This window comes from Podarcis cretensis (genome assembly GCF_951804945.1).
Source record: "Podarcis cretensis genome assembly, chromosome: 8".
In the NCBI taxonomy this organism is placed as follows: domain Eukaryota; kingdom Metazoa; phylum Chordata; class Lepidosauria; order Squamata; family Lacertidae; genus Podarcis; species Podarcis cretensis.
Window position 1 is genome coordinate 10,684,276 of NC_137177.1, and position 24,850 is coordinate 10,709,125.

Below are 24,850 nucleotides of genomic sequence, written 5' to 3' on the forward strand. Positions count from 1 at the left end.
ACAGTAAAAACAACCTCAGACATGTGTACGAGCTGGAGCAAGCGGAACCCTCTTTGCTGGTTGAAGGAAGAGGGGTGGAGAAGTGGGGAAATGAAATCACACAGAGCCCTCTCTCCCAAGTACATCTCTATGGTCTGCCTATCAGCAATACAGCTCTGTGGTCTTAACCCCTTCTCATGCTAACTAGCAAGAATATGCATTGTTACGTTGGGCTGCTAATTTCCTACTACACCAATGGCCCCAGCTCACACACCCAAGTGAAGAGAGGAGAGGAGAAATGGATGAGGTGTTTATTCCCACGTGGGAATTCACCAACGCATGAGGTGAACTGAGAAAGAAGATCCTAGAAGACTTTCTGGGTGACTCTGCTGACTGGAAAAGGAACCCCGAATGATTGGCATAGTGCACTGACATTTAAATGACTCACCTCCTTTAGGCTGTAAGCTGTTGGGGGACTAGCATGTGTGCCTGTGTAAGAAGAGTTTGGATTTGATATCCCGCTTTATCACTACCCAAAGGAGTCTCAAAGCGGCTAACAATCTCCTTTTCCCTTCCTCCCCCACAACAAACACTCTGTGATGTGAGTGGGGCTGAGAGACTTCGGATAAGTGTGACTAGCCCAAGGTCACCCAGAAGCTGCATGTGGAGGAGCGGGGAATCGAATCCGGTTCACCAGATTACGAGTCCACCGCTCTTAACTTCTACACCATGCTGGTGTAAGAAACACTAGTTAGAGAGTCATCCTGGGAACATGGAGACGAGGGTTTGAATCCCCACTTGGCCACAAAGGACCTTGGGCCAGTTGATGCTTCTCAGCCTAACCTACCTCACAGGGTTGTTGTGAGGCTGAAATGCAGAGCAGCAGAACTGTGTGGACCACCCTGAGCTCCTTGGAGAACAGGGTGGGATAGGATGCAATCAATCAATATCAATAAACTGCAGTTCTCCTTCTTGCTAACAACAAGATTCAAAGAAATGCTTCTTAAAAAGCATCAAGAAATGGTCTTGCTGCAGTTTGCTTGATGTTACCCTGCTCTCGGGGGTAGATTTGTAAGGTCTGTTGTAGGATATGAGGTCCACATTATGAGTTTATTCCCAGACTTCTCCCTCCAGGTGTCTGTCGTCGAAATGACAAAACTTCCACCCAGGTTGTATCCACCCCTCAAATATATGAGAACGTTCTTCCAACTGGACAGGTGAGTGACTCAGGGGGCCTCCAGATGGTCGTTTGGGGTGAGATGGGACCACCTCAAGCATGGCAAGCACTAGGCACCTACAGAATCTAAATGCCATCTCCACCCCACACCCCTTTGATCTGGGTTTCCTCTTTTCAGGATGAATTCAGTAAATTTTAAAAAAACCCTATTGCCCACAATCAACCTGTGTATGTACCTGTTTAACCTCCAACACATTTGGGGATGGTATGATTGGAAATTTGTATCTGATATAGAAATATTTCATCTTTCTTTCTCCTCCTGAACTGTGAAGAACTCTAGCAGACTTCAGTTCTCTGCCAGGAGCATTAATGGAAGGTCGATTATTTTATTTTATTCTATTTTTAAAAAATAATTCCAACAACCAAAACACAAACAGTGAAAACAAACAGTGAAAACCCCCAGGTGGCTGATGCATTGGGTATACATAATCAATAATAACATATTCAAGTCAACCATATGTACAGTTCTGTATACCTTAACACGCCTCCCTCCACAAGGTTTATTTAACTTTTAACATTTTAATTGCCCCAAATTGTTCAAACCTACCCAAATAATTCAATATCTTCTCAAACCAATCCTATTCCTTCTAACAGAGGGTCGATTATAACCAGGCTCTGTTGGAAGAAAGATGATAACCTTGCGAGGAAGGCTGCCATCAAACTAGTTTTCTTATGCTGTTGTTTATTGCCAATATTATGATGGGTTTAGAATGGAGCCGATCCTCTCAATTTTAAAGCATTTACCTGGTAGACAAGGAGCAGGAAAACTGAGTTCTGGGGGTTAAATATCACTTTGTCTGTCGCTCAGTCTTTCCACACCACAAACTCCTTCTCAGGTCATGTCCACCACCAAACTGGCTTCACACCTTGCCTGAGTGTTTTTGCCTGGCTGGAATATGTCTTTGAAAGTCTCAGCCTTGCCTGGATCAAGGTGTAAAGAGGGGTGTGTGTAGAAACTAGCCTATTGCACAAAGGTGAAATTTACATTTTTCGCTCCACCCATTTTTACATCTGGCTCCACCAACTACTGATCTGCAGCCACTTAAAATCTTCCTTTCCTATCAAGCTGGGGAAATTTTCCTTTCTCTTGTAGCAAACCATGTGAATGGAAAGGGCAGGAATGTTATTGGAAGGGGAACCCTTTTTGGTAATTGAGACAGAAGCTCAGATGGTCTTAGAATTGGGTTTTGGGTAGATGTAGAGTTGAGCATGTTTTCTCTGTATCGTGTTGGCATTCTATGTTATCTGGAGTTGGGGACTGCAGTTGAATTTGCACCAGGTCTCTGGCCATGTGAATAAACATGATTTGACCTATTTAGAGTACTAAATATTGTGGGTTAAGAGGCACCCTCAAGCTTTTCCTGCTATTGCATGCTGTTTAACATTTATTTTTGCATCAGTGCTGTTGTGACGTGGGGTTTGTGATTTCAGCTCTCTTGACATAATATGCTGGAGACAGTTCTCTAGTAACACTTCTTTATTAAGGCAACAAGACTTAGACTTGAGGAGGGGAGAGCTACATTTATAGGGACAGGGAACTAGCTAGAAAGGATACATTTTGGAGGGAACAATATCAGGCAATCACAGTCCTGCCTTTTGGAGGCAACCAATAAGACAGAGGATCCAAATACAGCAGCTTAAATGAACCAATAGTAGCTGTACCCTCTGGAACCAAAAGGCAGTTACTTTACCCTAATGCAAATACAGACAATAATAATACAGATATAAAATCCTTTGACTCAATACACAACATCCCTCCCCCCCTAGTGAGCACAGCAGACGTAATCTCTCAGGTACTGTGGGGTCCTACAACTTCTACTTGATTTCCTGACAACAGGTGTTGCCGGTTCTGGATTGGGTGTCACCTGTGGTAGGGGGGCTGCTATAGGGGTTTCGTCAGGAACAGATGGAGTCCCAGACATCTCAGGGTCCCCTACCTGTACCTCGTCATCCTGAGGACTAGCAGACCCTGGTTCATTTGCTGCAGCCCCTGGTGATTGCACCTCTGGGCCATTTTCACTCTGGTCTTGCAGCTCTGCGTCGTTAGCCAGGGATGAATTATCAGACTCCTCCCTGCTGAGCGCCCGGCACCTCAGCTGATCTATATGTCTCTTCCAAACTTGCCCAATTTTCCAAGGTCACATAATAGGACACAGGTCCACTAGCCCGGGTGACCACACCAGCCACCCACCGCGAACCTCGTGAATAGTTCCTCGCCCAGACCAGATCTTCAGGGGCGAAATACCTTGTTGTGTCAGTCTCAGCCTGGGGGTTTGCTCTTGAATTACGGTTTGTCATTTTATCCGGGTGGACATAATCCAACACCATTACCAATCTTCTACCCAAGAGCAGCTCAGCTGGCGACTTGCCCGTCGCAGTACACGGCGTCGCATGCTGCAAAAATAACATTCGCGCGATGCGAGCTGACCAGTTACCCTCCATTAAGCGTGCAATGGATTCTTTGGCTGTTCTTACCATGCGCTCCGCCTGCCCATTGGAGGATGGGTGAAAGGGCGCAGATGTGACCCCTCTTATGAAGTTATCAGCCAAGAATGCCCTGAATTCTTGGGATACAAAAGCTGCCCCATTATCTGATACAATGGTCTCAGGTAACCCGTGGGTTGCAAACAGCTGCCTCAACACCTTGATTACGGCAGCTGATGCCATGCTAGGGACCATCGCCACTTCTAACCATTTGGAGTATGCATCGACGATAACCAAAAAGACCTTCCCCTGGAATGGCCCAGCAAAATCTAAGTGCAGCCGGCTCCAGGGAGATCTGGACTGCTCCCACCAGTGAACTGGTGCTCTGGCCACTTCTGGCCGCACCTCTTGGCATGCCTTGCATGTTCATACCCATTGTTCTATGTTCTGGTCCATTCCAGGCCACCACACATAACATCGGGCTAGCAACTTCATCCTGACCATTCCCGGGTGTCCCATGTGAAGCGTCTCAAGAACCCTGTTTCTCAGTGGTGCTGGGATGATCACCCTATCTCCCCACAGGAGACAACCCTTATGCATGGATAACTCGTGCTGCCTTGTCGCATAAGGCCTGAATTTGTCTTCATGCGGACCACCTGGCCACCCCCTCCCCACCCAAGTGAGCACACGGGAGAGAACAGCATCTTTCGTCGTTTTCTCAGCAATATCAGTAGCCATTACAGGAGCCCCCGGAAGTGTTTCCAGCATCATTATGTGCTCCGCTGGAGCAGGATCCTCATTGCTCCCGCCAGGAAGGGGCAATCGACTCAGCGCATCAGCGTGGCACAACCGTTTCACCGGCACATGGGTCAAGGTGTACTGGAACCCGTTCAGGAATATAGACCAACGCAACATTCTGGGGGAGAGAATTTGTGGCGTTTGTTTGTTCAGGTTGAACAACCCCAACAGTGGTTTGTGGTCCGTTTCAATGGAGAAATGACGACCGTACACATAATCATGGAACTTTTTGATTCCTGCCACAATTGCAAGCGCCTCTTTGTCAATTTGAGCATAGTTGCGCTCCGTGGGCGACAATGTACAGGAATAGAAAGAGATGGGCTTTTCCGACCCATCCGGTTCCCTATGACTCAGCACCGCCCCCAGGCCGTATTGAGAGGCATCACATGCCAGGACCAGCGGCTTCGATTCATCATAATGAGCAAGGACGCTCTTGCTACTTAGCATTCCTCGCAAGGAGTCAAAAGCCTTCTGCTGCTCCTGCCCCCATCGCCACACATTCTTTTTCTGCAACAGTCTATGTAATGGTTCAGCTACCGAAGCTTTCTGGGGTAAGAACGAATGATAAAAGTTAATAAGTCCCAGGAATGACTGCAACTCTGTCTTGTTCTGTGGTCGTGGTGCCTCGATGATGGCCTTAACCTTAGCATCTGTGGGGTGGATGCCTGATGCATCAATTTTAAACCCCAAGAATTCCACAGTTGGCTCCCCAAAACTGCATTTTTCCTTTTTTAGTTGCAACCCCACCTCCTTGAACTTGAGCAACACTGCACGGACACGCGCAACCAGTTCCTGTGGGTCTTTTCCAGCAATCAAAACGTCATCAAAAAATGGCAAGACCCCCGGCAGACCTCTTAACAGGCGTTCCATGAGCCCTTGAAAAATCCCTGGGGCCACACAAACTCCAAATTGTAATCTGTTAACTCTGAACGCCCCTTTATGTGTGACAATAGTCTGTGCTTCCGCTAATTGTGGGGTTACTGGCAGCTGTTGGTAAGCTTGTGCCAGGTCAAGTTTGGCGAACACCTTGCCCCCAGCCAGTTCAGTCAACAGATGTGATACGACTGGAATGGGGTATGAGTTTCCCCTGAGTGCCTTATTGATAGTACATTTGTAATCAGCACAGATCCTGACTTCCCCATTTGCTTTAAGGGGTGTGACGATTAGAGACTCCCACTTAGCGGAGTCCACGGGTGAGAGAACTCCCTGCTTGACCAATTTATCCAGCTCTGCTTCGATCTTGGGTTGCAGTGCAAATGGCACTCGCCTTGGTTTGAGTCGGATTGGGGCCACCCCAGGGTCCAATTCGAAGTCAACTGGGGGCCCTTTATAACAACCCAGTTTTCCATTAAAGAGACCAGCAAATTCTTTGCATAATGCCTCGCTCATCTCAGGGCAGGTTTGGATTGAATTAAGCCCTGATATACTCAGTCCCAGGGCGGGGAACCAGTCAGTGCCCAGGAGACTCGGGCGACTGCCCTTCGCAATCACCAGTTTGAGTACCACCTGTTTGTCCCGGAACTGTACTCTCACGGCACACATTCCCATGACATGGATGCGGCCCGCTGAGTATGACTGCAAAGTTGCTGGGAAGGGCTCCAGAGGGGGCAACTTACCCCTGGGGAAGAATGTCCTCGTGATCTGGTCTGACACGATAGTGAATCCAGATCCGGAGTCCACCTCCATGTCGCACAGCTGACCCTCAATCTTCACCTTGACGTGTGCCTTGCCTTGCGCTGGAAACTGCACGACCCTCCCGTTGATCTCCGTTACGTAGTGGCAGTTCTTTAGAACATGGTTTGCTGTGGCCGATCTGCGATGCTCCAGTCTAGGTGCTCCTGTCGCTCCCAACGCCGCCGATCTACAGACCCTGGCGATGTGACCTGTCTTTCCGCACGTCCGGCACATAGCATCCTGGAAACGACAACTCTTCCGCTCATGGTTTCCGCCACAACCAGGGCACCTGCCTCGGTGATCTTTGTGCACTGTGCAGGCCTGACGCACTGACTCGACCCCACGGACTGGGCTCTGGCTCAATACACAACAAGTGCTAACTTAGCTGACCTTGAGAGCAGATGAGGGGTGCCATTTCCATGATCCAGAGGATTTATTGTCTAGATTAAAAAGTGAAGCACAGAAAGGAATGACAAATTAAGTCACAAAGATGCGAAAGGAAAGTAGGTTTAAAAAACAAAAGAAAAAACAGAATTTTTTGTTTTCAGAAAAACACTCCCTGTTTCAGCATCTGCTAAGGTGCCCCTAAATGTGGGTCTTAAGTAAATGGAACTGGCCAGGTTCAGCTGGCCACACATTTGAAACTGGCCATAATAATATAAATTGAATTCTCAGAATTCTGCACTGACACACTACAAGAACTGGGCATCAGTGCTACATTGAGGTGCTCCCTTCAACATATTTTTGTCGTTGACCCAGGTTCATCCTGAAAATTCCTTCAGCGCTGCCAACACATATGAGGTGAGTCCTTTGTGCTTCAAAATGTTTGGAAATGCCAAATATGACCAAATATCTGTTACAGTGGTCACTTGGTTCTCAAACGCCTTGGTACTCAAGCAACTTGGAACCCAAACACTGCAAACCCAGAAGTAAGTGTTCTGGTTTGCGAACGTTTTTCAGAAGCCGAATATGCTCCGTTTTGAGTGTTATGCTTCTGATTTGAGTGCCACACTTCCGTTTTGAGTGTTATGCTGAGGTCTGTCAGTTTTTGCTATTTATTTTGCGTTTTTGATTTTGCAGCTCTTTTGTTTTCTTTTTGTGACTGTGGAACGCAGTTCAGGTATGGATTGATTGATTGATTATGTGACTGCAGTACATTGTTCATTGCTTTCATTTTATGGATAAATGGTCTCATTAGATAGTAAAATTCATGTTAAATTGCTGTTTAAGGGTGTTTTTTAAAAAAGTCTGGAACGTCTTAATCCATTTTGCATTACTTACTATGGGAAAGCATGCCTTGGTTTTGGAACACTTTGGTTTGGGAACAGACCTCCGGAACGGATTAAGTTTGAGAACCAAGGTACCACTGTATTAACAAGAGCCGACCAGCGGCTCTCACAATTAACCCGAGATTACAGACACAACTCAGAAAGCTGGCCTTAAGAAGGCCTCGTACATTTTAGGGGCTTTTGGGCAATTGTCTTCCTCATGTACCTACCCAACAGAACATAGAAAGCGGCCGAATACCAAGTCACCCCTTTAGTCTCTCAAGCCGAGTAAAGCCTGCATTGAATGGTAGCTGCTCTCCCAGATTTCAAGCAGGGATCTCTCCCTCCAGAACAGAAATGTATACACCTAGATGGCCAGCTGAAAAGGTGTGCAAGTCTCCTGAAGGGTTGTAGAGTCAGGTGGAAATGGGTGTTTCAGCAAGTGAAGCTTTTCTCTGCTCACACTGCAAAAGAAGCCCTGCGGGAAGTGGACCTGAAATCCTTCCTTCGCGTTAAATTCACAGTGGCATGCCCTGTATTCCGAATTATCCAAATTCCAGGCAGAGGACGCCCAAGTTCCCTGAAAGTATAGACCTTAAGCCTTCAAGATACTTGCTCTGATTTCCTGCTCTTCTTACAAGTTGTGCTGCTTCCAAGAATAAAAAGGGACCCCTGACCATTAAGTCCAGTCGCGGCCGAGTCTGGGGTTGTGACGCTCATCTCGCTTTATTGGCTGAGGGAGCCTGCGTACAGCTTCCGGGTCATGTGGCCAGCATGACTAAGCCGCTTCTGGCAACCAGAGCAGTGCATGGAAACACCGTTTACCTTACCGCCAGAATGGTACCTATTTATCTACTTGCACTTTGACGTGCTTTCGAACTGCTAGGTTGGCAGGAGCAGGAACAGAGCAACGGGAGCTCACCCTGTCGCGGGGATTCGAACTTCCGACATTCTGATTGGCAAGTCCTAGGCTCTGTGGTTTAACCCACAGCGCCACCTGCGTCCCATTCCAAGAATATAAATATGTAAATAAATGTATTCTTACGCTGGCCAGGAAAACAAATGAAAGCAAAGGTGGATTTGACTCTGTGGCTTCCACCTGACCATCTCCATTTTCTCTTTAGACCTTGCAGCCCAGAATCCCTTCTGTTTACGAAGAGATAAAGAGATAAAGACATGGACCCAGCAACTTCCCCTTCGCTGCTGAGGCCTCTCCTGGGCCCCCAAGCCTCTTTCCTGATCTGATCTCTTCCTTTCAGATGGTGCTGAGTAACTGCAGGGCAGGTCCTTCTGGAAATCCTCGTCCTTGTTCTGAACAAAGGAACCAGCCTTGGTCCCCAAGGGACTCTCACACTGGGAAAGACTTGCGGATACTGAGACAGAGACACAAAGGAAACTCCTCCTGGAACAGCCAGGCAGGAATCCTTGGAATTGCATCTTGTGTGACTAAAGGATTAATGCTGAGGGAGAAGAAAGAAAAGAACAGGGAAATTCCTCATGAAAATCCGCCTGCATTTTATTTTTATTTTTTTTAATAATATTTTATTGAGATTTTTAAATACCAATGCAAAATTAGTAAACAATGTAACATATTTCATAACATAGTTTCATAACTTCTTTGGACTCCCTCACGTCTCCCACTCCCACTTACATCATTATAAATTTTTGCCAGCAATTTATCAACTTGTTTGCGTTCTTATGTCCCGCTCGTTTAAATATAATTAATAATTCTCCAAAAAAATTATATTTTCCTCAATCTCACTTATCATCCTAATTCCAACTATTTTAGTGGTGCTCAATTGTTTGTGATCTAGCATCCTTATTAACATTCAACCAAATTACAATATTTTTGTAGGTAAATCTTGAATTTCTTCCAATCTTCTTCAACCCTCTCCTCTTCCAGGTCTCGGATTCTGCCGGTCATCTCAGCCAGTTCCATATAGTCTATCAGTTGCATCTGCCATTCTTCCAGTGTGGGTAGATCTTGGGTTTTCCAATATTTAGCGATGAGTATCCTTGCTGCCGTTGTTGCATACAAGAAAAAAGTTCTGTCCTTCTTTATCACCCTCTGGCCGACAATACCCAGAAGAAAGGCCTCTGTTTTCTTAAGGAAGGTATACTTAAATACCTTTTTCAACTCATTATATATCATTTCCCAGAAAGCCTTCACTTTAGGGCACGTCCACCAGAGGTGAAAGAATGTTCCTTCATTTTCTTTACATTTCCAACATTTATTATCAGACAGGTGGTATATTTTGGCAAGTTTAACTGGGGTCATGTACCATCTATATATTATTTTCATTACATTTTCCTTCAAAGCGTTACAAGCAGTGAAGTTCAACCCAGTGGTCCACAACCTTTCCCAGTCATCAAACATGATATTATACCCAATATCCTGTGCCCACTTTATCATAGCCGATTTAACCGTTTCGTCTTGTGTGTTCCATTTTAACAGCAAGTTATACATTCTTGAAAGTACCTTAGTCTTAGGTTCTAACAGTTCTGTTTCCAATTTCGATTTCTCCACCTGGAACTCTAACTTTTTGTCATTTTTAAAAACTTCTTTAATCTGAGCGTAGTGTAACCAGTCTCGCACTTTATCCTTTAATTTCTCCAAACTCTGCAATTTCCAATTGTCTCCATCTTTTTCTAGTATTTCCCAATATTTTGGCCATTTGGCCTCCATATTGGGTCTTTTTCGGGCCTTAGCTTCCAGAGGTGAAAGCCACCTTGGAGTTTTGTTTTCCAATAAGTCTTTATATTTTGTCCAGACATTAAACACTGCTTTTCTGACAATATGGTTCTTAAAGGCCTTATTGATCTTAACCTTGTCATACCATAAGTATGCATGCCAACCAAAAGCGTTATTGAAACCTTCCAAGTCCAATACGTCAGTGTCTTCGAGAAGTAGCCAATCTTTTAGCCAGCAGAAAGCTGCGGCTTCATAATACAACTTTAGGTCTGGCAGGGCAAAGCCCCCTCTTTCTTTCACATCAGTTAATATCTTAAACTTAATTCTGGGCTTTTTGCCCTGCCAGACAAACTTAGAGATGTCTCTCTGCCACTTCCGGAAGCACTCCGTCTTGTCCACAATCTGCAGTGTTTGGAACAAAAACAACATTTTTGGCAATACATTCATCTTGATAGGAGCAATTCGGCCTAACAAGGAAAGTTTCAATTTTGTCCAACTATCTAAGTCTCTCTTAATTTCTGACCAACATTTTTCATAGTTATCCTTAAATAGACTCAGATTTTTTGCTGTTATGTTTACCCCTAGGTACTTTACTTTTTTAACCACTTTTAATTCTCTCTCTCTCTGAAACCGTTCTGACTCTGTATCTGTCAATTTTTTTCCCAACACCTTAGTTTTCTGTTTGTTTAATTTAAAACCCGCCACCCGACCAAAGTCTTGAATCAATTGTAATACTCTTTTCGTACTAGATTCTGGCTCCTGCAGGGTCAAAACTAGGTCATCTGCAAAAGCTTTAAGTTTATATTGTTTCGCTCCGACCTGAATTCCTTCCACCAACCGGTCCTCTCTAATCATATTCAAGAGCACCTCCAGGACCGAAATAAAAAGCAAAGGGGAAATGGGGCAGCCTTGTCGTGTTCCTTTTTCAATTTTAAACTCTTCTGTAACCACATTGTTAACTATCAATTTGGCCTTTTGTTCTGAATATATTGCATCAATCCCATTCTCAAAACCCCGTCCCACTCCCATTTCTTTTAAATTTCCCTTCATAAATTTCCAGGAAATATTATCAAAGGCCTTCTCTGCATCTATAAAAATTAGTACTGCTTTTGTATTTATATCTGTTTGCAGAAGTTCCAAAATGTCAGTAATGTTCCTTGTATTGGCAAACAAATGTCTACCTGGGAGAAAGCCTGCCTGGTCCTTGTGGATTACTTCATTTAGAACTTTTTTGAATCTACTTGCCAAAATGTCTGCAAATATTTTGTAATCCACATTTAAAAGCGAGATGGGACGATAGTTCTTAAGTTGTGTCTTTTCAGCTTCCGATTTTGGTATCAATGTGATAAAGGCTTCCTTCCACGATTCCGGCGCCCTCTTCCCCTCCATAATTTCATTGCTAACCTCCATCAATGGTTGTATCAAGTAGTCTTTTAATGTCTTATAATACTTGGAGGTCAACCCATCTGGCCCTGGAGATTTGCCCAGTTGCATGTTCTGAATGGCTTGTTCAATCTCTTGTTGTGTTATTTTACAGTTCAGGATTAATCTATTTTCTTGTGACAATTTTGGTAGTCCATTTTTTTCCAAAAATTGTTTAATCTCAACCTCATCTTGCGGCCCTTGAGTGTATAATTTTTTGAAGTATCTCTGGAAGCACTTTCTAATGTCTGCCGGGTTCTGAATGTTTCTTCCTTCAATCTCTAGATTTGTAACTGTATTTAGTTTTTGTCTCCTCTTCAACTGCCAAGCTAGCAGTTTTCCACATTTATTCGCCGATTCAAAAGTTTTTTGTTTCATTAGTTTAACCTTCCACTCTATTTCCTGATTTATCAATTTAGAATATTGAGCTTGATAAAGTTTAATTTCTCTCAGAATCGGCTGTGACTTCGGGTTTGATCTTAACTTCTTCTCTAATTCTTTGATTTTCTCCAAGATCTTATCTTTTCTCTCATTTTGTATCTTTTTCTTTACAGCATTCTGTTGTATCAAGAACCCCCTCATCACAGCCTTACTTGCATCCCAGATAATTCTTTTTTCCACCGTAGTGTTCATGTTTATCTTGAAGTAATCCTTCAAGGCTTTTTGAGCCTTCTTAATAATCTCCTGGTCTCTAAACAAGTTGTCATTCATCTTCCATCTAAAGGAACCGGTTGGTAATAGTGTCATATCCATCTTTACTGCGTTATGGTCGGAGCAGGTCTTTGGGCAGATTTCCACCTTTCTGGCCTTGGGTGCCAGACCTCTAGATATCCATATTTGGTCGATTCTTGTCCAGGTAAGCTGGGCTTCAGAGAAAAATGTTCACTCTCTTCCCAAGGGGTTCTTTGTTCTCCAGATGTCAATCAGATCCATATTGTCTGTCATTTCAAAAAAAGTCTTTGGTAGTCTGCCGTATTTTGTGACGTTTTGGCTTTGTGACTTATCCATGTTAGTTGATACGACCCCATTCATATCTCCCATCATAATGATGTTGTTGTAGTCCAGATAATCCAACATAGTCTCATGCAACTTCTTATAAAATTCCGATTTCCCCTCATTGGGTGCATAAATTCCTAATATCAAAAGCTTCTCTCCTTGATGCTGTATCTCAATTGCCAAAATTCTTCCATGTTCATCTTTGAATAAAAATTTAGGTGACAGGCATTTTAATGTAGATATAATATATTTATATATGTAAATATAATAAATTTAATGTGATAGACACATTTTTCCAAATAGTTTTGACAAATGTTCACATTTTCAGGTATTCCCCCCCCCAAATAAAATCCATGTTTCCATGTTATTTTCACACTATATGCACACACACTACACCCCTGAATGCTACTGCTGGAATGAGAAAGTCTTTGTCATACACCTGCAGTTGAGTAATAATAATAAATAATAATATTTATACCCCACCCATCTGGCTGGGTTTCCCCAGCCACTCTGGGTGGCTCCCAACAGAATATTAAAAACATGATAAAACATCAAACATTAAAAACTTCCCTAAATAGGGCTGCCTTCGGATGTCTTCTAAAAGTCAGATAGTTGTTTATTTCCTTGACACCTGATGAGAGGGCATTCTACGGGGCAGGTGCCGCTACTGAGAAGGTCCTCTGCCTGGTCACCTGTAAAAAGAATGTCTGTCTGCTCTCATGTGGGAGGGAGTTCCACAGGCTCGGGCCTAGGTCACCAAAGGTATGGCTTCTAGTAGTTGTGTTGGACATTTTCCATATCTGCTATTGGGTCCCTTGAGCACAGATTCGCACGAAGTGGCAACCAACCTTGCAGGATTCAACAGGATTTATTTGAAATGCATATGCAGAACAAAGGCACAGCGCGAAAAGCTCGCAATCTGCACACCCCCAGTCAGGGTGCGCCCACTTTTTATACATTTGCAGAATACAATACCACCTGATTTCTTGTAAAACCACCTGATTTCTGGGAAATCAAAAGTTATGGCAACTTCCTATGTCCTTACACGGGCCTGCCCCCCCCCTCCTTCCTGCAATGGCCCCACCAGCCCCACCACGCCATGGCAGTGTGCATTCCTGAGTCTGCTTATCTCTTTACAACCTTGAATAATAAACATTTGAGCCTGTTCCGTCAGTGTCAGCCTTGTTCACCTGACGGACCTCTCCTTTCTCAGAAAGGCCGTTTGGGGGGGGGTCTTATGGCCCTACAGTCGCAAGCTATGCACCTGAGCTTTGGTGGACCACAGACAGAGGCTCCCTTGGACATCTCCATGCTTGGGCAGGGATAGAATGTTATTCTAAAGCAGCAATGCTGCAGCAAGCAAAGGCTCTAGCAGCTCAGTCAGCTGCTTGTGGCTGCAAAGCCAGACAGGATGTATGTGACTGTTGCCATGGTAACAAAGGGGCAGTCCATTCTCCTTATTGAGCACAGGATGTGAGCTCAGTGTGTGTCATATGACCTGTACAGGATGTACATGGGTGGAGTTTGGAGTTTCTCTCTGTTTGTTGAAAAGAGCAGACGTCTTTCAATGTATGACTGCGGGTTTGGCGGTCCTTGAGATTGTAAGGAAACCTCTGAGCCCTTTAGTACAATCAAGCTGCGAAAGAAAGAAAACTACCCTTGTGTTGCTGGAATGTAGCCTCTCACTGCATCCACCCCACCCCCACCCCCACTGACATGTGTGTCCCAGAAGCTTGTGCGTGAGGCAATGCACCCCTCTGCCCGAAAACATTACCCCACACCGGATCTGATTGACATTTTCCCTTCCTCTAATGTGAGAAAGCCTCTCCTCTCCTGACACTGCCTCATTTGCAGTGTGGTTCCTCCCCAGCAGCCTTCCTTCCTTCCCCATTCGTCTTTGCAGAACCGCAGCTTCTGCACTCCTCTCTGGGCAGAAAGGGAGCCGTCTGCCCCAAAGAAAGCAGAGTTGTCCCACCTGGCCTCCTGTCTCGTTGGGGTGAAGGGTCCAGCCAAGCACAGCGAGCGACCTGGGGGTCACTGGCGGCTGAGTTGGAAGCAGGTGCGGCTGGACGAACCCAGGCATCCAGGTGGACCTGCTGGCGGCAGCATCCAGCTTGTGAAGTCCCACCATGGGGAGGAGGCAGGAGTGTCATCGGAGCCTAGCAGGTGAGGCAAACCGGGGTGTCAGAGAAAGCCTAGGCATTTGGCAAGGGGCTGAAAGGGAAACGCAACAGGTTTCCCTCTTTGTGGCTGCATTCCCTGTGGCTGTGTCCATTTGTATAAGAGAGAGCAGGGAAGAAGGGGTGGGAGCAGACCCCTTTGACAACGTCCCTGCCCATGGATCCACAACAACAACAACAACAAGTGGTTTCTTTTAAAATTGCAGACCAATGCAGAAAGAAGGAAGTTTGCAAGCATGCAATTGAACACACACAAAAGCAATATAGATACAGACGTACGGTGTATTCCCATGCATGCTGATTCGGAAGAAAGCCCTGTTTAGTTTAATGGAACTTACATACTTCCATTTAGGGGTCAGTTTTGATTTTCTCCATTTCCCGTTTTTTCAATCTCAAACTCTGTTCTCCGCATTTTGAAACAATTTGTGATTTTATTTTTAAATGCTCATTGTACTTGGAGTACTGTGTCCAGTTCTGGGCACCACAGTTCAAGAAGGACACTGACAAACTGGAACGTGTCCAGAGGAGGGCAACCAAAATGGTCAAAGGCCTGGAAACGATGCCTTATGAGGAACGGCTAAGGGAGCTGGGCATGTTTAGCCTGGAGAAGAGGAGGTTAAGGGGTGATATGATAGCCATGTTCAAATATATAAAAGGATGTCACATAGAGGAGGGAGAAAGGTTGTTTTCTGCTGCTCCAGAGAAGCGGACAGGGAGCAATGGATCCAAACTACAAGAAAGAAGATTCCACCTAAACATTAGGAAGAACTTCCTGACAGTAAGAGCTGTTCAACAGTAGAATTTGCTGCCAAGGAGTGTGGTGGAGTCTCCTTTTTTGGAGGTCCTTAAACAGAGGCTTGACAACCATATGTCAGGAGTGCTCTGATGGTGTTTCCTGCTTGGCAGGGGGTTGGACTCGATGGCCCTTGTGGTCTCTTCCAACTCTATGATTCTATGATTCTATGATTCTATGAAATTGTTCTGCAGATTAGTGGGCATTTCTCCAAATAAACATGCTTTGGTGTGCAGTTTTGACTAATGCACACTTTTGGGAAGCAATTTCTTCTACTGTAATGCACTTTTGTATATTATGTTCCACTAAGAACATATTTCATATTTATGCGAATTTTCTGCACAATATTCAGGGAGGGAGTAAACTTTTTTTTTTATAATAATTTTTATTAATTTTCCAATTTTAGAACAAAACAACAACAACAACGTAAAAACATCAACAAATACAAACAAACACACAAATATAAATTCTTAACCTCATTTTCATAAACCTCCTTTCTCGGACTTCCCCATACCTCACCCTTTTTGCATCCTTATTTTACAATTTTTCAGCAACCCTTTTTACCAATTACAGGGAGGGAGTAAACTTGCTAGGGGAACTACATCATAAATTCAGTAAAGTGAGAATTTTGAAGGATGTCTTTATTTTCATTATTGTACTGTTTTGGGACATGCAAATCTGAGAGACTGATTTTCATGTGAACTGAATAAAATTTCATGACTATTGGCAGCTGCATATATACCGTATTTTTTGCTCTATAAAACTCACTTTTTCCCTCCTAAAAAGTTTGGGGAAATGTGTGTGCGTCTTATGGAGTGAATGCAGGCTGCACATCTATCACAGAAGCCAGAACAGCAAGAGGGATCGCTGCTTTCACTGCGCAGCAATCCCTCTTGCTGTTCTGGCTTCTGAGATTCAGAATATTTTTTTTCTGTTTTCCTCCTCTAAAAACTAGTTGCGTCTTGTGGTCTGATGCGTCTTATAGAGCGAAAAATATGGTGTATATTTTTGCCTAGTACAGGTGTTTTTGTTTTCTTCTCCACAACACAGCCTCCATCCTAAGTTCTTGTTTCCTGCTGACTCAAGCCCAGGGCAAGACCGAAATACACATCACAGTTGACCCAAATCAGCTGAGAGAAGGACAGAGTGTCACCTTAACACCAGGAAGTGTTGATCTAAAGCAATACCACGGCTGCACCTGGTTTCGAGGGACACTTGAAAACAAAAATCGTATATTTACCTATGCCAGAGCATTTGAGGATCGGCTAAATGGACCTGCCTTCACGGGGAGGGAGACTGTCGACTCGTTTTGCTCCCTTCGCATCACACTTTTAAGGCTAAATGACTCGGGAATGTATACGCTGACAGTGGGTTTACCTGTGATACACAAAACGGGGAATGCAAACCTAACTGTCTTCGGTATGAGTCTCCCTTCCTTTCCTATCTTTAAGAGGCGAACTTGATGCCTTTAGAAGGAACCTTTTATCCCTCCGTAGTTGTGTCCTTGGTTCAGTTCCTGACTAGATTTAGGATTATTATATCCTCCAATGAACTTGCCCCCTGTACATCTATCACCCTAGAGAAGCCCGGGCACAACTGCTGAGTTCAGTAATCACAAGCTAATAATGAAGGTTTGGAAAATAAGTTTTCCTTTAGGTTCCAGGTGTGGGATGGTTCTTTTCAGCTTTTAGTTTCCCAGCACATTGCGGTAGCTAGTCTGAAAGCTCTCTTTTCAACTTCATAGAATGGGCCTTTTTGCTCAAAGGGGAGGTCTCTTTCCCTTCCTTTTTCCCTCCTTTACCATAATCTCAGTTTTCAGGTCAATTATTTATTTATTTATTTATTCATTCATTCATTCATTCATACATACATACCCCGCCCATCTGGCTGGGCTTCCCCAGCCACTCTAGGCGGCTTCCAAAAAAATATTAAAATACTGTAATACACCAAACATTAAAAGCTTCCCTAAACAGGTCTACCTTCCTGTTAACTCAATGTTGCAGGAAATGTTATAGCACAGGGGTCAGCAATTTTTTTCAGCAGGGGGCTGGTCTACTGTCCCTCAGACCTTGTGGAGGGCAAGACTATTTGTTTTGGAGGGGGATGAACAAATTCCTATGCCCTACAAATAACCCAAAGATGCATTTTAAATAAAAGCACACATTCTGCTCATGTAAAAACACATTGATTCCCGGACTGTCCGCTGGCCGGATTTAGAACACAATTGGGCCGGATCTGGCCCCTGGGCCTTAGTTTGCCTACCCATGTTATAGCTGAACAGAAAAGCCAGCAAGGCTGGAGGGAGGAGCTGCTGGGATTCTCGACTTTCTCTTGTCTGATGTTGATTTCCTGATTTCTCTCCTGGAATACATGAAAGAATTTTGTTGTTTGCCTTGTCTAGCGCTAGGGAAAGCACAATATCTGCCTCAGGCATCAGATTTTGGTTGCTATTCAAGATGGCCAGGGTATAAATATTATTATTATTATTATTATTATTATTATTTGTTAGCAGCAGATTATTGGATTATTAGAAATTACAGTAATTATTTTAAATAGGATTGGGAGCTCTGCTTGTGTTCCCCATCTTAGCCTTAGCTTCTCCTACTTCCGGTTCTACTGGAGCCCTTGCTGGGACCATTATAGGATCTCTGGCTGCGATATTGGTGCTGATGGGAACCCTGACTTACGTCTTCCTCCGTGAGTAACACCAGCACTGGCCCCATGGTTCAGACCCTCCAAGTGAGTCACCCCTGATTTAGAGAAGACTTCCCTGTTTCTGATATGATCCCGGAATGCCCTGCTTTTCCTTAGGTAAAGGTAAAGGGTAAAGGGACCCCTGACCATTAGGTCCAGTCGTGACCGACTCTGGGGTTGCGGCGCTCATCTCGCTTTATTGGCCGAGGGAGCTGGTGCTTGTCCGCAGACAGCTTCCGGGTCATGTGGCCAGCATGACTAAGCCGCTTCTGGCGAACCAGAGCAGCGCACGGAAACGCTGTTTACCTTCCCACCGGAGCGGTACCTATTTATCTACTTGCACTTTGTGCTTTTGAACTGCTAGGTTGGCAGGAGCTGGGACCGAGCAACGGGAGCTCACCCCGTCGCAGGGATTCGAACTGCCAACCTTCTGATCGGCAAGACCTAGGCTCTGTGGTTCATCTATTTTCATCGGAGAAATATTGGAGGGTGTGGAGTTATGCTACCCCCGAGCCAAGTAGATAAGTAACTATACAACTTTTAGAAGACACCTCAAGGCAGTCCTGTATAGGGATGGTGTTTTGGTTTTTTTTAAGTTTAATGGGCAGCATATAAATAAATAATAAATAAATTGGATAAATGTTGGAGGATGTGGACTAGTTTGCCCCTATTTTCATCAGAGAAATGTTGGAGGGTATAGAGTTATCTGACCCCCCAAGCCATCTGAAGGCAATCCTGTATAGGAAAGGGTTTTTTATGTTTAATGTTTTTTTATGTTTTTTTATATATGTTGGAAGCTGCCCAGAGTGGCTGGGGCAACCCAGGAAGATGGGTGGGGTATAAATAGTAAAATTACCATTATGGAAATGGACGTTCCTATTTTCAGTGGACAAATGTTGAAGGGTATGCATAGTTCAAGGGATGCAGGTGGCGCTGTGGGTTAAACCACAGAGCCTAGGACTTGCCAATTGGAAGGTCAGCGGTTTGAATCCCCACGATGGGGTGAGCTCCCGTTTCTTGGTCCCTGCTCCTGCCAACCTAACAGTTCGAAAGCACGTCAAAGTGCAAGTAGATAAATAGGTACCGCTCTGGAGGGAAGGTAAACGGTATTTCCGAGCGCTGCTCTGGGTCGCCAGAAGCGGCTTATTCATGCTGGCCACATGACCCGGAAGCTGTATGCCGGCTCCTTCAGCCAATAAAGCGAGATGAGCGCCGCAACCCCAGAGTCGGCAACGACTGGACCTAAAGGTCAGGGGTTCCTTTACCGTATGCATAGCTCAGGAGTCCCTCTTCACTGAGCTGCTGATGGCCTACACACACACACACACACACACACACACCAACCATAGAGGCCACACAGCCAAGCTTGGTTCCCATTCAAAAGCCACAGCGCACCCACACACTGCTGAAACAGCTGCCTGAGAGACTAGAGGGGAGTGGCAGCAAAGCTGGGTTCAGCCTAAGTAGAGACCCTTCTGAGCTCCTGGGGTCCTCAGCCAGTGCATGATCTGGCAACAGGCCGAACCACTGGAACCTTCCAGACTATTTTGGTGCTTTTCCTGCTATGGGGCAGGAAGCAGATGAGGAACCCAGGTCGCTTCCACTCTGTGGAGTTATTATTATTATCAATTATTAATAATTTTTATTTATTATTTATACACCGCCCATCTGGCTGGGTTTCCCCAGCCACTCTGGGCGGTTCTCAAGAGAATATTAAAAACGCGATAAAATATCAAACATTAAAAAAGCTGCCTTCAGATGTCTTCTAAAAGTCAGATAGTTGTTTATTTCCTTGACATCTGACGGGAGGGCGTTCCACAGGGCGGCGCCACTACCAAGAAGGCCCTCTGCCTGGTTCCCTGTAAGCTCACTTCTCGCAGTGAGGGAACCGCCAGAAGGCCCTCGGAGCTGGACCTCAGTGTCTAGCTGCATTTCATTCACACACACCTCTTGCATTGCTTATTCTGTTACTGGGGGGTTGTTGTTTTCAGAACTCAGAAAATTCAACTTTTTTTTAACTTAGAGGAATAGCTGGACAGTTTAGCCAGGTAAAAGGTAAAGGTAAAGGTACCCCTGCCCGTACGGGCCAGTCTTGAGAGACTCTGGGGTTGTGCGCCCATCTCACTTAAGAGGCCAGGGGCCAGCGCTGTCCGGAGACACTTCCGGGTCACGTGGCCAGCGTGACATCGCTGCTCTGGCGAGCCAGAGCCGCACACGGAAACGCCGTTTACCTTCCCGCTGGTAAGCGGTCCCTATTTATCTACTTGCACCCGGAGGTGCTTTCGAACTGCTAGGTTGGCAGGCGCTGGGACCGAGCAGCGGGAGCGCACCCCGCCGCAGGGATTCGAACCGCCGACCTTTCGATCGGCAAGTCCTAGGCGCTGAGGCTTTAACCCACAGCGCCACAATCGTGGCCCATAGAGCAACTTCCTAAATTATCCTAGACACTTCCATGTCCTCTCCATTAGTTTGACCCACTTCTTTCAAATAGCATTGCCCTATTGTTGTTCTTGTTATTTATCACCCTTCATCCAAAGATCACGGGGTGGTTTACAATATGCAAGACGCATAAGAATACAGAAAACTGAGTAAGGGAATCATTTTGCTGAAGATTGCTTGAAGTTACACTGCTGTCGCAGGCCGATCGGTAGAGTCTACACCGGAGTAAGGAATTCCGTGTTAAGACTTTATTCCCGGACTTTCCCCACCTCCAGGTGTCCGTCATAGGAAGGACAAAACATCTACCACAACCTCTGCGGCCACACCCACCCCTCAAATATATGAGAATGTTCTTCCACCGGGACAGAGAAAGCCTGAGGTAAGTGACTTTGGGTGGGTATTTGTCATGGGATAAATACTCCTCAAGCATGTAGTTATTTCAGAGCGCCCATTGACATAGAAATGCAAGCCCATACCGCCCCCCCTCACCAATTTCATCTGAATTTACCCTTTCAGAAGCACGCGATGAAATTCAGACATGTGGTTTATATACTTATGTATGTGTTTGCCTTGTAAATTTATAAACATTTAATTTATATATTTGAGACCTCAAATTCTTATAACAGCCCCTTTCAACTCTACAATTTTGTGACCGATGAATGATCTTTGCCATCTTTTCTCTTTGTTGCAGATTGAGCCTGAAAGCTCCTCTGAAGCTGCCCATGTATATTTGGTAAGTGGAAATCCCTTGCGCTTCAAATGTCAAATATGCTCCAAATATCTGTTGTTGGCAGGAGCCCCTTGGCAGCTATCATGCTTCTTCAATGCAGCCGGATCTACATGGGCTTGCAGTTTATTGGCATTCCATGCAGGGCCGTCCTACCCATAGGCAATAGGGGTGTGGGGCACCTGGGCCCCATCTCTCAGGGGTACCAGGCTGACAGTCCTAGGCTGAGATTTGGAGTCTGGAGATTGGGAAGAGCCAACAGCCACTGCCAAGCGGAGCAGAGCCCATTGGAGCAGCACAGCTCTTCTGCTGCGGGTGAACGAGACACTGAGGCGGCTAGCCAGCTCTGCCCTCCTGCTTGCCTGGGATTGGTGGGACATTAAGAGGCCCACCCAGTGCACGCTGCTCACACGAGGCGCCTGGCTTCGCTCAGCTGCCTCGGGCTCAACTGTTGTTGCGCTGGGCTCTGCTTGCCCACCCCCCCAGCCCTGGCTTTGCTCTGCTGCTGCCACGACCACTCCTCTGTTGTTGCTGAGGCAGCCAGCCAGGCCAGCTCTGCCATGCGCTCCTCGCTGGCCCACCCTAAAAAAGGTCAACAACTTTGGGGTTCCCCCTCTAAAAAAGGTTGACAACTCCGAGTGGATCTTTGTACCCCGGCACCGCATATGCTTTAGACGGCCCTGATTCCATGCAAAGGAGACACAGTAAAAGGGCTTATACCAGGCACCCCCAAACTCAGCCCTCCAGATGTTTTGGAACTACAGCTCCCATCATCCCTGACCACTGGTCCTGTTAGCTAGGGATGATGGGAGTTGTAGTCCCAAAACATCTGGAGGGCCGAGTTTGGGGGTGACTGGCTTATACACATCCACCTTTGGCTCTGTGCATCGCCATTTGCTCCAGTTCAATGGTTAGAAGCAAGTTTTCGCAGGGAAACTGGCGAGGCAAAAATAACAACTTTGTTGTTTGTTGTTACTGGACCTGGTAAGCCCAGCCCTGTGCCTAGAATTGTGGGGCAAAGGTGAGAATGGATGAGCCCTAACTCATGCAGAATGAAGGCAATTTGCAAATGAAAATATGTTTGTGGCTTCCACCTGAGCCATCTCCATTTTCTCTTTAGGACTTGCAGCCCACAACCCAGTCTTTCTACGAAGAGATAAAGAGATAACAGATGGACCCAGCAACCTTCTCTCCACTGCTGAGGCCTCTCCCGGGCCCTCAAGCCTCTTTCCCTTTCGAATTTCTTCCTTTCAGCTGCTGCCAAGTGATTGTCGGGGCCAGGACATTTTCTCTTCAGGGCTTAATCCTTCTGGAAATCCTAGTCCTTGTTCTGAACACAGGAGCCAACCTTGGTTCCTGAGGGACTTTCGTGCTGCATGATGGGAACAACTTGCAGATACTGAGACAGAGACGCAAGGGAACCTCTCCCTGGAAAAGGCCAGACTGAAATCCTTGAAACTACACCTTACATGTCTAAAGGATTGGCGCTGAGGGGGAAGAAAGGAAGTGGGCAAATCCTCATTAAAACCCACCAGCATCTTTCTACTACTGGACACATTTTTGTTCGCCGTTTTGAAGAATGTTGTAATTCTTGCAAGCAATTTCTCCTAATATGAGGCATGGTTTCCTGAGATTTTCATGGATCGATTCTTTTCAATGCACACTTTCACCTAATATCTGCAATCTGGTAGGCATAGTTTGGTCATTTCAAGGTTTGGATAAGTGAAAATTTAGAAGGATGGCTGCGGTTCAGTTCTCATGATCCAGAAAGAGACCTCATTCCATGCTCTCCAACATTTCTCTTATGAAAATAGGGACGTCCCATTCCATAATGATAATTTTACTATTTATACCCCACACATCTTATTAGGTTGCCCCAGCCACTCTGGGCAGTTTCCAACATATATAAAAACATAATAAATCATTAAACACTAAAAAAACCAGAAACTTTCCTATACAGGTTTGCTTTATCAAACAGCTCAGGGGTCGGATAACTCCAACATTTCCCCAATGAAAATAGGGATGTCCTAAGGAAAAGCGGGACATTCTGGGATCAAATCAGAAACCGGGACGTCTTCTCTAAATCTGGGACACTCCTGGAAAATAGGGACACTTGAAGGGTCTGTTATTCTTGAGAAGATGTCTCTCCTCTTGTGAGGGTTACTCATCTGCTGCCTGGTTCCCCCCCCCCCCCCCCCCGCCGGCAGGTTCTGGACTAGAATGACCTCTTTCTTCCTTCCTCATTCCTCTTTGGCATCCATCAACTACAGAACCATAGCTCTAGCACAGGGGTAGGCAACCTAAGGCCCATGGGCCACAAGCGGCCCACGGGGGTCATTTAAGTGGCCCATGAGCCGCCCCTGAACCGAGCTGCCCACTTGGCAAGTCCCCGTACACTGCACTAAACCGGTGCAGCACGGAGCAGGGACTCACTTGCGTGGCACCATTCCACCTTAAGGAGCAGATGTGTGGAATTGTTGCGTGTCACATGTCTGTTTACATTCCAGCACAGCTTGCTGGGAACTTCCATTGTGTATAGCTTTTACTTTTATCTGTTCTCTCTGAGATGATGAGAGAGATGACATGTTTCTTTGTCCTACTTTATGATTAATAAATCTGTAGTTGTAGCATGCTTCCACAAGCCCCACGCCTATTCTGTGTGCTCAGTTCAGTCTGCTGATAGTGTGCCCTGGCTGAGTAAGCCTGGGTCACTGATTTACATCGGAGCAGAGGTGATGGTCTTCACAGCGAGATGGCTGGAAGAAGACGGCCCAGCCGAGGCTAGCCAGCTGGCCTCTCGGCCCTCTGCATGCCGACAGCGCAGACACTGGAAATTGTGTCTGCGCATGTGTAGATGCTGGAAATTGCGTCTGCACAGACGAGTGTGCGCACAGTCTGGCCACGGAGGGATCTCCACTGGAGGGAACCAACCCAAGCAAGGTAAACCTTGCCGACCCCTGCTCTAGCACTTCTCTCTGACATCCCATCAAGGGAGATAGCTTCTTACGGAGCAATGGGGCCAGCCTACTACCTCATTGGACTGGGCTCAGTCCAGCAGGCTCAGAAGGCGGTCGGGAGCCGCAGGTGGGTGGGTGGGTGGGTGTTTGGTGTTAGGATGTGTCCAGGGAGACGGGGGCATTTGGCAGGCCCCCAGCTGGCTCCAGCCACCGGCCGGCAGCCAGGCGAACTCTGGTTCCCGGAACAGCATCAATCAGCGACTCAAGCCTCCAATATGTTCAGAAGCTGAGCACGCTCTTATCCGCAGAGTGAATAAATCTTCACAACGGAAGTGGAGGACAGAGACATGTGTAAGCATTATTTACAGGCGCTTATTCAGCATAGTTCAGGAACAAAGGAAAAACATGTCTGCTTCCCTTCGTGTCCAAGCAAACAGCAGCATAGCAAAAGCAATATACAAATGGAAGTTCCCAGCAGACTGTGCTGGAAGTAAACAGGCATGTGACACACAACAGTCATGCCTGATCCTATTAAGGTGGAACGGAACTATATCCCAACATCCTCCCCCT

At 45.8% G+C, this 24,850-nt stretch overlaps 2 protein-coding genes and 1 long non-coding RNA gene across 10 annotated transcripts in view; 2 read left to right on the forward strand and 1 right to left on the reverse strand.

Annotated features, from left to right (window-relative positions):
- The window catches only part of LOC307221389, a 188,619-nt gene that overhangs the window by 151,684 nt on the left and 12,085 nt on the right, over positions 1-24,850 (reverse strand). The window lies entirely within an intron of this gene.
- LOC307221270 (cell adhesion molecule CEACAM7-like) overlaps positions 1-24,850 on the forward strand; it is an 80,834-nt gene that overhangs the window by 19,708 nt on the left and 36,276 nt on the right. For 2 of the 5 annotated variants that reach the window (XM_079985688.1, XM_079985689.1), the window contains 3 exons: positions 1,114-1,196; positions 6,872-6,913; positions 8,505-8,855. The exons of the other annotated variants lie outside the window; for them this stretch is intronic. In XM_079985688.1, coding sequence (XP_079841814.1) covers positions 1,114-1,196; positions 6,872-6,913; positions 8,505-8,552 — 173 coding nt within the window. In that variant the 3' untranslated portion in view covers positions 8,553-8,855. Of the gene's footprint in view, positions 1-1,113; positions 1,197-6,871; positions 6,914-8,504; positions 8,856-24,850 lie in introns of those variants that run through there. 5 annotated transcript variants of the gene reach the window in all.
- Positions 14,387-23,017, forward strand: LOC307221313 (cell adhesion molecule CEACAM6-like). Of its 4 annotated transcripts, none has more exons than XM_079985752.1 (6): positions 14,387-14,656; positions 16,514-16,882; positions 18,020-18,160; positions 20,872-20,975; positions 21,288-21,329; positions 22,444-23,017. In XM_079985752.1, exons 1-6 carry the CDS (start codon positions 14,620-14,622, stop codon positions 22,489-22,491), a joined length of 741 nt encoding a protein of 246 aa, XP_079841878.1. In that variant the 5' UTR covers positions 14,387-14,619; the 3' UTR covers positions 22,492-23,017. The 4 variants fall into 4 exon arrangements, with proteins under 4 accessions (XP_079841878.1, XP_079841879.1, XP_079841880.1 ...); XM_079985753.1 differs by having other exon boundaries at positions 18,053-18,160; XM_079985754.1 differs by lacking the exon at positions 18,020-18,160.